The following is a 13,078-nucleotide window of genomic DNA, read 5'->3' on the forward strand; positions in this document are numbered from 1 at the left end:
CGCTCCGCTGCGGCGGGCGTGGATTCCCCCCCGGAGGCGCAGCCGGGTGTCCCGCGGGCGCGGCGGGAGGGTCTGACGTTAACGCCATTACCCGTGTTCCTCGTTAAAGCCCCTCAGGCGTGAGGGGAGGCGCGGAGGGGGAGCAGCGCGGCCCTCACGACACATCAAAGGGGCCGCGCGGCCGCCGGGGGAGGCTGGGCGGCCTTGCCGCCGCCCGCCGGTGGAGGGGACTAGTACCGAGCGCTTTCCCGGTGCGGAGCGGAGGCGCTCCGCTGCCAAAGCGCCCGTGTTTGTTTTACCGCCCGAACCGGGCCGCCGGAGCGGGGTTACGGCAGCGCCGGGCCCGAGTCACGGCCGGGCCGGGGGGCGCGGGGCGGGGCGGGGCCTGCGCGGGGCGGGGCCCGCGGTGGGCGTGGCTGGCGGCCGCCCCTCCGTCAGACACAAGCTGCCATTGTGACGTTACGCCAGCGCCGCCCAATCAGCACCCGCCGGCGGCGGCCCCACGTGGGCGCGGCGCTCTCCGATTGGCTGTCGGCGGCGAGGCCGCCCGGGTTTTGTCCCCCGCCCGCCGCCCCGCTCCGCCCGGGCGCTGTGGCGGCACCGCGTGCTCGGGCGCCGCTGCCCCGCTCCGCGCCCGCTCCGCGATGGCTCCCGGAGTTACGGCGATCCCGGCTGGACGCAGCTGAACGGCCGCCCCCGGGCGGGGGACCCGCTCGCACCTCGCATGTCCGCGGCGCCCGGGAAGTCGGATGTGTACGGCCTTCCTCCCCCTCCTCCTCTCCTCCATGGCCGTCGTGCTCCGGCGTTAGTTCCTGGCTTTGCTTCCCCTTCTCCCGGCCGCAGGAATACCGCGGGACCCTCCTCCCGCCGCCGCGTTGTTGTTGTTGTCGCTGTGGCTTTTTGATCTATTTTTTTTTCCTTTTTTTTTTTTTCCGGGGAGGGGGGGGATTGATTTTTCTCTTTTTTTTTTTTTTTTTTTTTATTTTCCGCCAGCGAGTGCCGGAAGGAGGGGGGGGGGTGAGGAAGCGGAGGCCCGCGGAGCGCGGCGGCCGGGGGGGTCGGCACCTGGCCCCGGCGCTGCTGCGGGGCTGGGCTCGGCTCCGCGGGCGCCTCCCCGGCGGTGCGGGGCCGGGCTGGGCTGGGGGGGGGGGAAACGTGCGGGGGGAAACCGGCCGGGCCCGCTCCCCCCCCCCCCCCCCCCCCCCCCCACCACCACCCCCTCCGCCCTCCCTCCTCCGCCCCCCGCACGGACTTTCCTCTCGTCCCTTTGTTCAGTTCTCGGCCTCTCCGGGAGCGCTCCGAGGCCGGCGGGCAGCAGCGGCAGCTCCGCACGTCGCGATCGCCGTAGCGAGGCTCGGCGCGGCTGCTCCCAGTGACCGCGCCCCAGCCCGGCCATGTACCCCCAGGGCCGGCACCCGGTGAGTCCCGGTACCCCCCGCCGCCCCCCCACCCCCCCGCTCCCCTCCCTCCGGCTGCCCTCCCCCTCCCCGGTAACCCCCCCCCCCCTCCGCCTCTCCCCGGTAACCCCCGCGGCCGCTTCCCGCAGGCTCCGCACCAGCCGGGCCAACCGGGCTTCAAATTCACCGTGGCCGAGTCCTGCGACCGGATCAAGGACGAGTTCCAGTTCCTGCAGGCCCAGTACCACAGGTGAGCCCGGGGGGACCCCCGGCCGCCCCCCCCTGCCCCGAGCCCTCCCGGTTCCGCGGGGTCTCACCGTGCGCTCTCACCCCCCCCCAGCCTCAAAGTGGAGTATGACAAGCTGGCGAACGAGAAGACCGAAATGCAGCGCCATTACGTTATGGTGAGAGACTTTAATCAGATTTCGGATCAGCCTGCAAATGTCATTAGCTGCGAGCCTGCGAACGGGGGGGACCGGGGGACCCCCCCCCGGTATGGGCACCGCCTGCCCGGGGACCCCCGTGCCGGGGGGGCGGCGGTGCGGGGCGCTCCGAGCCCCGGCCGGCTGGAAGCGCCATCCCAAGTTTCCTGTTAACCCCTTTGGAGCGGGCCCGTGGCCGCGGGGGGGTCGGGGGGGGCTGGAGCGGCCACCCCGAGCTCTGGGGGGGGATCCCCGGTGCTGCTGCGGGTCCCCCCCGTGCTTGCCCCGAGGCCACCCGGGAGCCATCGCAGCTCCTCCTCCCGCCCCCCCTCCCGTTCATCCTTCCCGAGGGAAATGGGCACTTTTGTTGCCACAAAACGCTCTTTTTAAAGCTAAATTAGCATGGCGGGGCCCCGGGTGGGCTCGTTGGGGGTTCTGGTGGGTTCGGCCGGGCCCTGCGCCCCCTTTCCCGGCCACTGCCCTGGTCCCTGGGGGGAACAGTCACCCCCCCCCCCGGTGAGAAGCTGGGTTTTTGGCCAGACTCCGGGCTGTACCTGTTCTGCCAGGGCTGAGCAGACGCCTGTCACCCAGCTCTGCGCCTCTTTGTTTTTCTAAGTAGCTTAGGAGGAGAAAACAGGAGTCAAAAGGAGTGTCCCCTCGTTAAGTGCCTGCCAGTTAAACCCATAAACATCTGCTTATTATAAGGTGTAATTTCCTTGGCTACCCGTGCTTTAAGCCCAGTTTTGCCCAGGATGCTTTTTGGTAATGACCTTATGCAAATGCCTTCTGTGAATTGAATTCAAATTCTCCTTGGCTCTCGTGTTTAATTGAATTTATTTCTATTTTTTTTTTCCCCTCTCCTTCCCCAGTACTACGAAATGTCGTACGGTTTGAATATTGAAATGCACAAACAGGTGAGTAATTTCGAGGGGGGAAGTTGTGATTGATTGATCTCCTGTTGCCCTTTTCCTCCACCTGAGGTAAAATCGGCCCTGATTGCACTAAATAGGGAATAAGTGCTGGAGGCAGGGATGTGACTCCAGGTGGGATCCCGTGGCCCGGCTGTTAAATCGGCAGCCGCAGGTTGATGGCACTCGGTGGGGTTATTTGTCGATATTCACGGGGAATTTCGGTTTTAGGCAGAGTGTTTATGCAAAGAGGTGAGAACAGCCTCGCCTCCCGTGCTGGGAGGTCAATACCTGGAATAGCGCGTTCCCAAGGCTTGGAAAACACTGATAGGGGCTGCGCTGGCCTCTGCTCGTGTTGTGGGTACGGCAGGGCTGTTTGTAAGGTCATCCCCTGCTCCCGGCCCTGCCGGAGCGTGAGACCGAGCCGGGAATTATCTCCAGAGCTCACCGTGTGTTGCTCAATGGCACGGAGTTGTCTTTGCATCTGGGAAGTGAAGCAATGTTTGGGGCTGGTTGGGGTTTTGGTTTTGTTGGTTTTTTTTTTTTTCCCCTCCCTCCCCTCCCTTCCAGTCTTCTCTAATGTGTAACTTGCCTGAAGGAAAAAATAGAGAAGGCCCCAGCAGAATGTGGTGTGCTACCTTGATAAGATTATCGGTAAAGAGCCTAAAGGCTGCGCACATGATGGTAAAACTTAAAGGAATAAAGTTATTATTGAGATTAGACCTGATTATTTGTGCTGCTGCTGCTTACTGGTTTTAGAAGGAGTTCTAATTAAGAACTTAGGGCAGATAGAAGTTGACATCAACTTTGCCGCTCGCAAATCAGCCCCATTCAACTCCAAAGTGGTTTGGCTTAATAGCGGCATCGCCCTCCTCCTCCTCCTCCTCCTCGGAGGCTCGCAGGGCGCTGATGAGATGCAAAGCAGCGTCTCTGAATGCGCCTCTCTCTTCCTCCCCTCGCCTTGCTGCGCCGTAGTCACGGGGCAGCGAAAATAATTCCTGCTTAGTCTTCAGTTTTTTATAAATATCTCCTTCCACGCAGATAATCCCCACTCCCCGCTCGGGGGCCGCTGCCCGGCCCCGGGGTCCTTGTGTGGGGGCTGTGGGGACCCCCGAGCTCGGGGGAGCTCGGCCAGCTTTGAGCTGGGGTGCTCGGGAACGCCCCAAAATTCGGGATTGGGGGGTAGGCCCAGCCTCCTGCGAGGAGGGGATGGCTCTGGTGCGGCCAGAGGGACACGGAGCCCTCAGCAACGCCCAGGGGACTTTGGGGTCGCCTGGAGGGACCCCAGCCCAGGCTCTTGGGGCAGAGGAGACCTCTGCCCACCCTCCTCCTACCTGGGTGCTGGACGGCTCTGCTCAGTGCTGGGAGATGCTGGGATGATGGCCTGGGAGATGCTGGCTTGGTTCCCTTGCTGGGAGATGCTGGAATGATGGCCTGGGATGCTAGGGGACATGCTGGAATGACACCCCAGGATGCTGGCTTGGTTCCATCACTGGGAGATGCTGGAATGATGGCCTGGGAGATGCTGGCTTGGTTCCCTTGCTGGGAGATGCTGGAATGATGGCCTGGGATGCTAGGGGACATGCTGGAATGGCACCCCAGGATGCTGGCTTGGTTCTCTCGCTGGGAGATGCTGGAATGATGGCCTGGGAGATGCTGGGTTGGTTCCCTCATGAGGAGATGCTGGAAGGACACTCTGGGATGCTGTGTTGGTTCCCTTGCTGGGAGATGCTGGAATGGCACTCTGGGATGCTCTATTGGTTCCCTCGCTGGGAGATGCTGGAATGATGGCCTGGGAGATGCTGGAATGGCACTCTGGGATGCTGGCTTGGTTCTCTTGCTGGGAGATGCTGGAATGATGGCCTAGGAGATGCTGGGTTGGTTCCCTTGCTGGGAGATGCTGGAATGGCACTCTGGGATGCTCTATTGGTTCCCTCGCTGGGAGATGCTGGAATGATGGCCTGGGAGATGCTGGAATGGCACTCTGGGATGCTGGCTCGGTTCTCTCGCTGGGAGATGCTGGAATGATGGCCTGGGAGATGCTGGAATGGCACTCTGGGATGCTGGCTTGGTTCTCTCTCTGGGAGATGCTGGAAGGACACTGTGGGATGCTGGCTCGGTTCCCTCGCTGGGAGATGCCATTCCCAAGACGTTCCCCAGTGTTTTCCCCCGGTCCGTGGGTGCGTCCCGAGGTTTGGCGGCGCTGGGAGGTGTGGATGGAGCATCCCCTGTGCCGTGTGCCGCGGGGGTCTCGGGGCTGGCCCCGGAGCCGCAGCGTTCCCGGTTCGGCTCGGTCCCCGCCTGTCCTGGCCGTTCCCGGTGCCGGCAGCCCAGGAGGCCCGGCACGGTCGCCTCCTCGCTGGGAGCCGTGCGAGCGATTCCCGCAGCATCCCGTGCCCGCCCGGGCGCTTCCCGCTGCCGGGAACCGGGGGAAGCCGGAGCCGTCTCCTCCTCTAATTGACAGGCAGCGCGGAGCAAACAAACAAAGCAGCCCTGGCTGCTGCTTCCAGGCGAAAATGGGGCGAGCGGGGAGCGCCGGACCGCAGCGGGAGCCCGGGGAGGGCTTTTCCCCCCTCTCCGGGGCCGCAGCATCCCCTGAAAGGCATGGCTGGCGCAGCATCCCCCCGGCAGGCAGGCAGGCAGGCAGGCATCCCGCAAGGCATCCCGCTAATTGCGGCGTGGTCCTGCCGGCATCTGGCTGAGGGTGGCTGGTCCTGAACAAACAAGTTTATCAGCTGACCTGTTTAGCGGTTGACTTGTGTTTATCTGCACACAATCAAGTAGACTGAAGTGCTTGAATTATTCATGCAGTGTCCTGCCCTCCAGACTTGACTGCTTGTGATTACATCTGCTCCAGACAAACATTGATGGATACTTCATCTTTAAGCAAAAGGGGATTGTCTGTCTGTGGGCTTATATAACAGATTATCTCTTCCACGCTGAATATTAAGTGTGTGCATATGTGGCTGCGTGTGGGGTTGGGTTTTTTTTTTTTTTTTTGCCTTCCCCCCCTCCCTTTCTTCTCATTTTGTTTCTCGTTGGGAAAAAAATGGAGTTTCATAAACAACTCCATATGCAAGGAAATATTTAGGAAGTGATTCCCCAGTCGGTTGCAGTGAATTGCTCCTTACATCAGTCTTCCTGCTGAACTCCACTCCTTCCCCGGGCTCAGCTCTCCTAAACCCGGCCCCAATCAGGAGTTTTCTTTTGAAACCCCGACAAAACTTTTTTTCCTTTTTTTCTTTTTTCCTTTTTTTTTTTTTTTTTTCGGTCGGGTTAATTGATTTTTCCAAAAGAAACTTCCCTTCCCCTGTCGGCCGTGCATTGTTTCTGTGCAGATCTCCGTGGATAATCGCCGAGGGCAATAACCATTCCAAAAGGAAAACTCATTTTGCGTGGGGAAACGGGACACCTCGGAGGACAGAACCTTTGTGCTGCCTTTGATTCCTTGTTATGGCTGAGAACGCTCCACAGAAGCACTTCTTGTTTCCCTGCCTAATGCTTGGAACAAGCCTAAACCCCCCAACACTTCCAGGGGAGAGAGGCAGCTTTTTGTATGTGTGTTTCTAGAATATTCTAGGAACACAATATCCTTTCTGTCGTGCTCGTTAGCAAGGAGTGCCAGGTAATAATTTGCTAAATACTTCAGAAGCCGAGTAATTTGTGAGCTGTGCTCTCAGCACTCCCAAGGCAGAAGGGAATTCTGTCTTCCCTGGCTGAGTTTTGGGGGCTCCTGGCTGAGTTTTGGGGGTCCCTGCGAGCTTTACCCCATTGCTGGTGGTAATTCCCTAATGAGGGGCTGTGTCCTGCCCCTCCACACCCCCGCCCTGAATTTAATTCTCATCAGCCAGGCTCTCCACTTTGCTAATAACGATAGCAGCCACAAATAGCTTTCAACATGCCATTGACAGCCCGCTTGGAGAGAGCACTTGAAATAGTGGTAGACAGCTGAAAGTACCCATAATTGTGCGCCCGAGTGAGAACCACACTGCTCAAGGGCCTGATTTTCATGTGCTTAAAGAGACAATATCCTGGTTTCAACAAATGCTGCTGGTGCTTCACGCCTCGTGTGATTTACTCCTCCTCCTGCCGGGGGAGGAGGGTTTGGGGGGGTCTGCAGGGGGCTGTGGGGCGCAGAGCCTTCGCAGAATCACCACGGGGTGTTTGCCGTGGGGTGGAGATGAGGAGAAGGTCGGGGCTCTGCCGGGGGGGCTGTGGGGTGGTGCTGGTGCTGTGCTCCCGCAGCCCCTGCAGGGCTTTGGGGTGCCCTGTGGGTGTGGGGATGGGTTTGTTATTCCCCAGGGGATGGTTGCATTCTCCAGGCTGCCAGAGCTCCAGCAGCCTTGGGACAAATCTCTGGGGCACGGGGTGGGATTGGTGGGGTGTCTGTGCAGGGCCTTGGGTAATGCTGGTGCTCCCTCCCACCTCTGGAGATTCCTGGATTTGAGGATATGTTATAGATGTTTTGGGGTGTTTTGCAGTGTTCTGTGTTCAGCACCTCCCCATCCTTCATCCCACAGCATAAACCCAGCAGCAAGGGCAGGCTGGACGTGGGGCTGCTGTGGCCCAAAATCTGTCCTGGGGCTCCAGCTGCCCTGGCCTGCTGGGATTCCCTTCCCCATGGAGAATATTTCCCATTTGGTGTAGAGGTTGAGGTCTGTGTGATGTGTGCAGGGTGTTTTGGGGTGTTCTCTGCAGGTTTGGGGTTTTTTGGGATGCTGAGCAATGCCCGTGGGGCTGGTTCCTGCAGGCAGCTCCATCCTCCCAGGAGCAGGGAGCCCAGGAGGGATCTGTGTCCTGCCCTGTGCCATGGGGGGGATGCTGGGATGTGTCTGGGGGGGTCACCCCGGCTCTGGCACATCCCTGCAGCTCCCATTTGCCTCCTGGACATCCCAAACTGAGACAATTTGGCACCAGCAGCGTCCCCAGTGCCCAGAGCCCTGTCTGGGGTGTCCCCCCTGAGCCTGGATCCAGCCTGGAGCTCTGCACTTCCATCTTTTGGGTCAGTTTTAAGGCTGCTCTCCCTCTGCCATGACTGACATCCCGGGGGGGTTATTTTTACATTCCCTCTGCCCCATCCAGGTGTAGGGATGGCAGTGCAGGAGCTGCAGGGCAGAGCCAGCCCCAGCTATTTAACACCGAGCTGCCACCTCTCCGAGGCAGTGCCAGCAGCAGCTCCCCGTGTCCCCAAGTGCTTGGGATGCTGCTGGTGGCTCTGGCCATTTTGAGAGCAGGTGACAGGAGCCCCAGCCGGGGCCAAGTGGGCCCGGGGTGATTTATCACCGGTGCAGATGTTTTCTCTGGTTTCGCTGAAACCCCACGCCGGGAGGCTCCGGGCAGGGAGCGGGGCAGATTCCTGGCAGGGGCACACAGCGAGGGGGGATTAGCTGGGATTTCAGCTTCTCCCGACTCCTTGCCCTTTTTAACAGCCGGGAGGTGTTTGGGAGCCTCTCCCCACGCCCCCGCCGGGCGTTTGATCCGCCCCGGTCCAGGGAGGATGCAGGGCAGCGGAAGGGGATGCGGAGCTGGGATTGCCATGGCAACCCGCGGTGGGAATGGAGGCTTTCCTTGGCAGGAGCAGCTCGAGGTGGGGCTCAGGGGCTCTGGGCAAGGTGAGGGATGAGCCCTGTGAAGGGGAAGGTGTCGGGCAGGGAGCCCTCCCCCTGTTCCTGGCGTTCCAGAGAATCCCCTTCACTCCCAGTTAAAGTTTTAACGGGGACAACTGGAGTTTAATGTGCCGGGGAATGGGAAAAGGGAGAGTGAGCAAATATTTAAAGACCATTGAATCTCGTGTTCACAGGAAACCTCACGGTTGTAAACACAATATTTTGGACATCCAATATCTCTGTGCTGGGTCCCACGTGGGAAGCCTCTTTCTGTGTGGAATGGGGAGTTTGGCTTTGCATCTCACTTGGAAATTTTGCATTTCGAGGTGGAAGCATCACGTGTGCTGCTGGTCAGGGCTGTCCGGGGAAAACCCAGCTCCTTCCCTTCCTGCTCCATGGAATCAGCCTGGCTGGATGCTGTGTTTTTCCAGGGTGCAGCCGAGGGAGGCTGGCTGGTGTTCTCCCCTCAGATGTGGATCAGATTTGTTCTAGAACCCGGGAGCTGCCAGGGCAGAGCTCCTGGAGCAGCGGCTGTGCTCGCTGCATCCCAATCCAAGGGCTGGAGCTGGGGGAATAAATCTTTAATGCAGCTGCAGCTAAATATAATCTGATCAAAGTGCCAGTGCCAAAGAGCCTGGAAGGAGCTTTTCCCATGGCAGGGCACGGCGGTGGCACCGTGGGGGCTGGTGGCACTCGCGGTGCCAGCCTGGCTGCTCCAGCCATGGCGCCAGGGCTGGGTTGGGTTTGGCACCTGGAGCTTCCAGCCTGGCTGTTGTGGGAGTGTTGGGTGCTGAAAACCCTGTGCTGGCCAGAGCCTGGGGCTGGGGACAGGGGTCACCATGGCCAAGTGTCCCTGCAGTGATGGGACACAGGGAGTGGCTTCCCCCTGCCGAGGGCAGGGACAGGTGGGGGATACTGGCAAGGGATCCTTCCCTAAAAGGGGGCTGGGACACTGGTGCCTGTGACTGCCCCATTCCTGAAAGAGTCCAAAGCCAGGTTGGAGCAACCTGGGCTCCTAGAAGGTGCAGGGAGTGGAACTGGATGAGCTTTAAAATCCCTTCTGACCAAACTGTTCCAGGAGTCCATGATCCCCGGCTGCCTGCTGGATCTGTGCATCCTCACGCCCGGGGCCATGATGATCCCAGTGACTTGGTGGCTGTGGTCAGGGTACCTGAGTCCAAGCTGTGGTCACTTCCAGCCGTCCCTGCCTTGGCACGGTGTGCCAGCACGTTCCCTGCCTCTGGAATTGCTAAGAAAAGCATCAGGTGTAACCCAATCACCGGGAGTGCTTCTGGAGAACAGGATGGCCAGGAGTGTTCCTGTGGCTTTGCAGCCCATGGGGAGCTCTGTGGGGACCCCTGGGAGCAGGACCCAGAGCTCTGGGCTCTGTGGGGCTGTTCCCTCCATGGGGGTAACTCCAGGCTGGGGCAGGTCAGGGTTTTCCCGGTGTCTCCTTGCTCATGGTGCCACTGGGAATGTTGATGGTGCTTGTTGGGTTGTTTGTGTAGCAGGAGCAGCGTGTCCCAGCCATCCCCAGCAAGGGCTGGGTGTCCCCTTTGGGGTTTCTCCCCCAAATCAGGATATTTGGGGATCCTCCTTGGGGTGCTTGAGAGCAGGTGGAGCTGAGGGCTCCTTTGGTTTGGCTGGGCTTAAAACCCAGCGGTGCTGTAGGAGCTGTTGCAGGGAGCTGAGCCGTGGGGTCGGCAGGGTGAGGCTTTGGGGTGATGTGGGGAGCAGGAGGTGCCTGTGGCTGTCCTGGGAAGGCGGCTCCCTGCCAGCAGGAGGCCGGAGCTCTCCCGGGTAATCACTTGTGCTGTTGATAAGGAGCTGCCGGGGCTGGCGGAAGGAATTTCGGGGCGTTTGATTCCCTGCCAGCGCTCGGCCCCGGCCATTGTTGTGGCGCTGCATCCTCGCGGCCGCTCCGCCGTGTTTGACTTGGAGCTGGAGCTGTTTTCACAGCTGCCTCGGCCAGGAGCAGCCTGGGTTAACCCCTGGGAGCCAGGACACGGCTGTCCTGCTGGGAGCATCCCTGGAGAGGGACACGGGCAACCTGCTGGGAACATCCCTGGGGAGGGACACGGGCATCCCTGGAGAGGGACACAGGCATCCTGCTGGGAGCATCCCTGGAGAGGGACACAGGCATCCTGCTGGGAGCATCCCTGGAGAGGGACACAGGCATCCTGCTGGGAACATCCCTGGAGAGGGACATGGCCATCCCTGGAGAGGGACAGGGGCATCCCACCAGGAGCACACCTGGAGAGGGACATGGGCATCCTGCTGGGAACATCCCTGGAGAGGGACACGGGCATCCCTGGAGAGGGACACGGCCATCCCACCTGGAGCACACCTGGATGCTCTTCCCTTCCACAGCGCTAATTCCTAAGGAAAGCATCCGGTGTACCCCAGTCTCCAGGAGTGTTTCTGGAGAACAGCATGGCCAGGAGTGTTCCTGTGGCTTTGCAGCCCATGGGGAGCTCTGTGGGGACCCCTGGGAGCAGGGCCCGGAGCTCTGGGCTCTGTGGGGCTGTTCCCTCCATGCTGGGGCAGGTCAGGGCTTTCCCGGTGTCTCCTTGCTCATGGTGGTGCTGGGAATGTTGATGGTGCTTGTTGGGTTGTTTGTGTAGCAGGAGCAGCGTGTCCCAGCCATCCCCAGAAGGGCTGGGTGTCCCCTTTGGGGTTTCTGCCCCAGTAAAGCTCCCCCAGGGTGCAGCTGGCAGGTGTTGGTGCATCCAGGCTGTTCCAGGGCGGGATGTGAGGCTGGCAAAGGGAATCCCACCTGTAGACAGGGAGCAGAGCAGAACCCCCAGCCCTGGTGGGGACTCAGCTCCCTGCACAGGGCAGGTGGCCTTGCCAAGGAGTGTTTTGGGGAAATCAAACCCCCGCTGCAGCCTTGGCAGCGGGAGGAGATGGAAGGGCCACCAAACCCTGGATTTCCTGGGATGCAGCAGCTGCTCCCAGGATGGGCCTGGCTGTTTGCTCGGAGCCAGGGCAGTCCAGGCTGGTGTGACTCTGCCAGGACACTCACCCTGTGCTGGGAGGGGCATGGAAGAGTCCCAGGGAAGCAGGGAAGTGTCTCTGGGCTGGGGAGCTTGAGAGGGCTCCCAGTGCCTCTGCTGGGAAGGGACAGGGAGAGGGGACTTTGGAAAGGGATAGGGAGAGGGGACAGAGAGGGGATTTTGGGAAGGGACAGGGAGAGGGGACAGAGAAGGGATTTTGGGAGGGGATTTTGGGACGGGACAGGGAGGGCATCTGTGGCAGGGGACAGAGAGGGGATTTTGGGAAGGGACGGGCAGGGGACACAGCTCTGCTGCCAGGAAGCCTCGTGCCACCCGTGGGAGGCTGCTGCCGGGTGCTGACTGCTGCTGCTTTTCCTTCTTCCCTTTTTTCAGACAGAAATTGCTAAAAGACTGAACACGATTTTAGCCCAGATCATGCCTTTTCTGTCACAAGAGGTAAGGACTTTTTCCACACCCTCTTTGAGGGGGTGCAGCCTCTCCCAGGGGTTTCCCCTCCCTCGCAGGCAGTGCTGAGCCCCTGGGTGGGGACTGGATGTGAGAAATGGGATTTAAATCCTGCCTGAATGCTGGAGGACCCTTGGGATGGGCAGAGCTGGGCCCTGCAGGGGCTCTGCTCAGCTTGGGGGGCTGCACTGAGCCCAAAAGGCTGCGAGGGGCTTCCCCTTTTCCCCAAGGAGCTGGGAGGTGCCCCCGGGCTGCTGCACACAAAATAGGGCAAAAAATAGGGAAAAATGGGCAAAACAGGGCCCAAAAAGCAGGGGGAGCCATGGCTGGTGGGGTCCTGCACCTGGGCTGTGGCTGACCCAGGCCCTGTGTCCCTGCAGCACCAACAGCAGGTGGCCCAGGCTGTTGAACGTGCCAAGCAAGTGACAATGACGGAGTTGAATGCTATCATCGGGGTACGTGGACTTCCCAATCTGCCTCTCACCGTGTGTATTCCCCTTTTATTCCTATCATTTACCATATCCAGAGGCAACCCTGCGCTCAGGAGGGCACTCAGGGCGGCTCCCAGGCCCCAGACATCCCAAAACCCCAAAAGTGCCCCAATCCCACAGCTCCTGGCTGTCCCAAAACCCCAAAACTGCTCCAGTCCCACAGCTCCTGGCTGTGCCAAAACGCCAAAACTGCCCCAATCTGGCCCCCATCAGGACAGGGCTGGGAGCTGCTGCCTCCCTGGCAGCTCCAGGATTCCAGTGGGGTGTTCCTGTTCCTGGGGGGATTTGGGACGGGAGCCTCCCCAGCCCCTGAGGCCAGGCTTGTCTCTGCCGGGCTGTTGGTGTGGAATGTGCTGTGCCATTGACCCTTTCCCCACACAGATTGAGGGGTTCTGATTGAAAATTAACAATTCTAATCATTTCTGTGGTTGCTGTCACTGCCTCGGTCCTGCAGCAAACCCCGGGACATCGGAATTCCCAATCCACATCCTGGGCACCTGGCTCCAGTGCACCTCTGGCTTTGTTTCCCAGAAAATACCCATTTATAACTGTTTCTATTTTTTAATAGCTATTTACACTTTGTAGGCTTCAAGGATCTTTTATGATTCTGTGTCTAACTTGCTCTTCCATCCATTTTTCTGTATTTTATGGGTGTCACCCGCTGTGGAATCGTGCTCTGGGCTCCTGCAGTTTTTGGGGATGAGGAAGTAGCTGGATCCCTCGTGGTGTGGGAAGTGCCCCAGGAAGGGGAGCTGAGTTTTGGGGTGACACTGCACCCTCCTGCTGCTCCTCA

General features: G+C 60.1%; 1 protein-coding gene across 11 annotated transcripts in view; it reads left to right on the plus strand.

Moving 5' to 3' along the window:
• Positions 1-563: 563 nt before the first annotated feature.
• Positions 564-13,078, plus strand: part of TLE3 (TLE family member 3, transcriptional corepressor) — a 30,041-nt gene continuing 17,526 nt past the window's right edge. For 4 of the 11 annotated variants that reach the window (XM_071441103.1, XM_071441105.1, XM_071441104.1 and 1 more), the window contains exons 1-7: positions 566-804; positions 1,276-1,418; positions 1,547-1,647; positions 1,738-1,801; positions 2,689-2,733; positions 11,723-11,785; positions 12,175-12,249. In XM_071441103.1, the coding sequence (XP_071297204.1) occupies positions 1,395-1,418; positions 1,547-1,647; positions 1,738-1,801; positions 2,689-2,733; positions 11,723-11,785; positions 12,175-12,249 (372 nt within the window). In that variant the 5' untranslated portion in view covers positions 566-804; positions 1,276-1,394. Of the gene's footprint in view, positions 805-1,275; positions 1,419-1,546; positions 1,648-1,737; positions 1,802-2,688; positions 2,734-11,722; positions 11,786-12,174; positions 12,280-13,078 lie in introns of all 11 variants that reach the window. The other 7 variants (XM_071441099.1, XM_071441102.1, XM_071441101.1 and 4 more) reach the window with 4 other exon arrangements.

Source organism: Agelaius tricolor, unplaced genomic scaffold, assembly GCF_023055355.1.
Source record: "Agelaius tricolor isolate 1412-34295 unplaced genomic scaffold, bAgeTri1.0.p SCAF_16, whole genome shotgun sequence".
NCBI lineage: Eukaryota > Metazoa > Chordata > Aves > Passeriformes > Icteridae > Agelaius > Agelaius tricolor.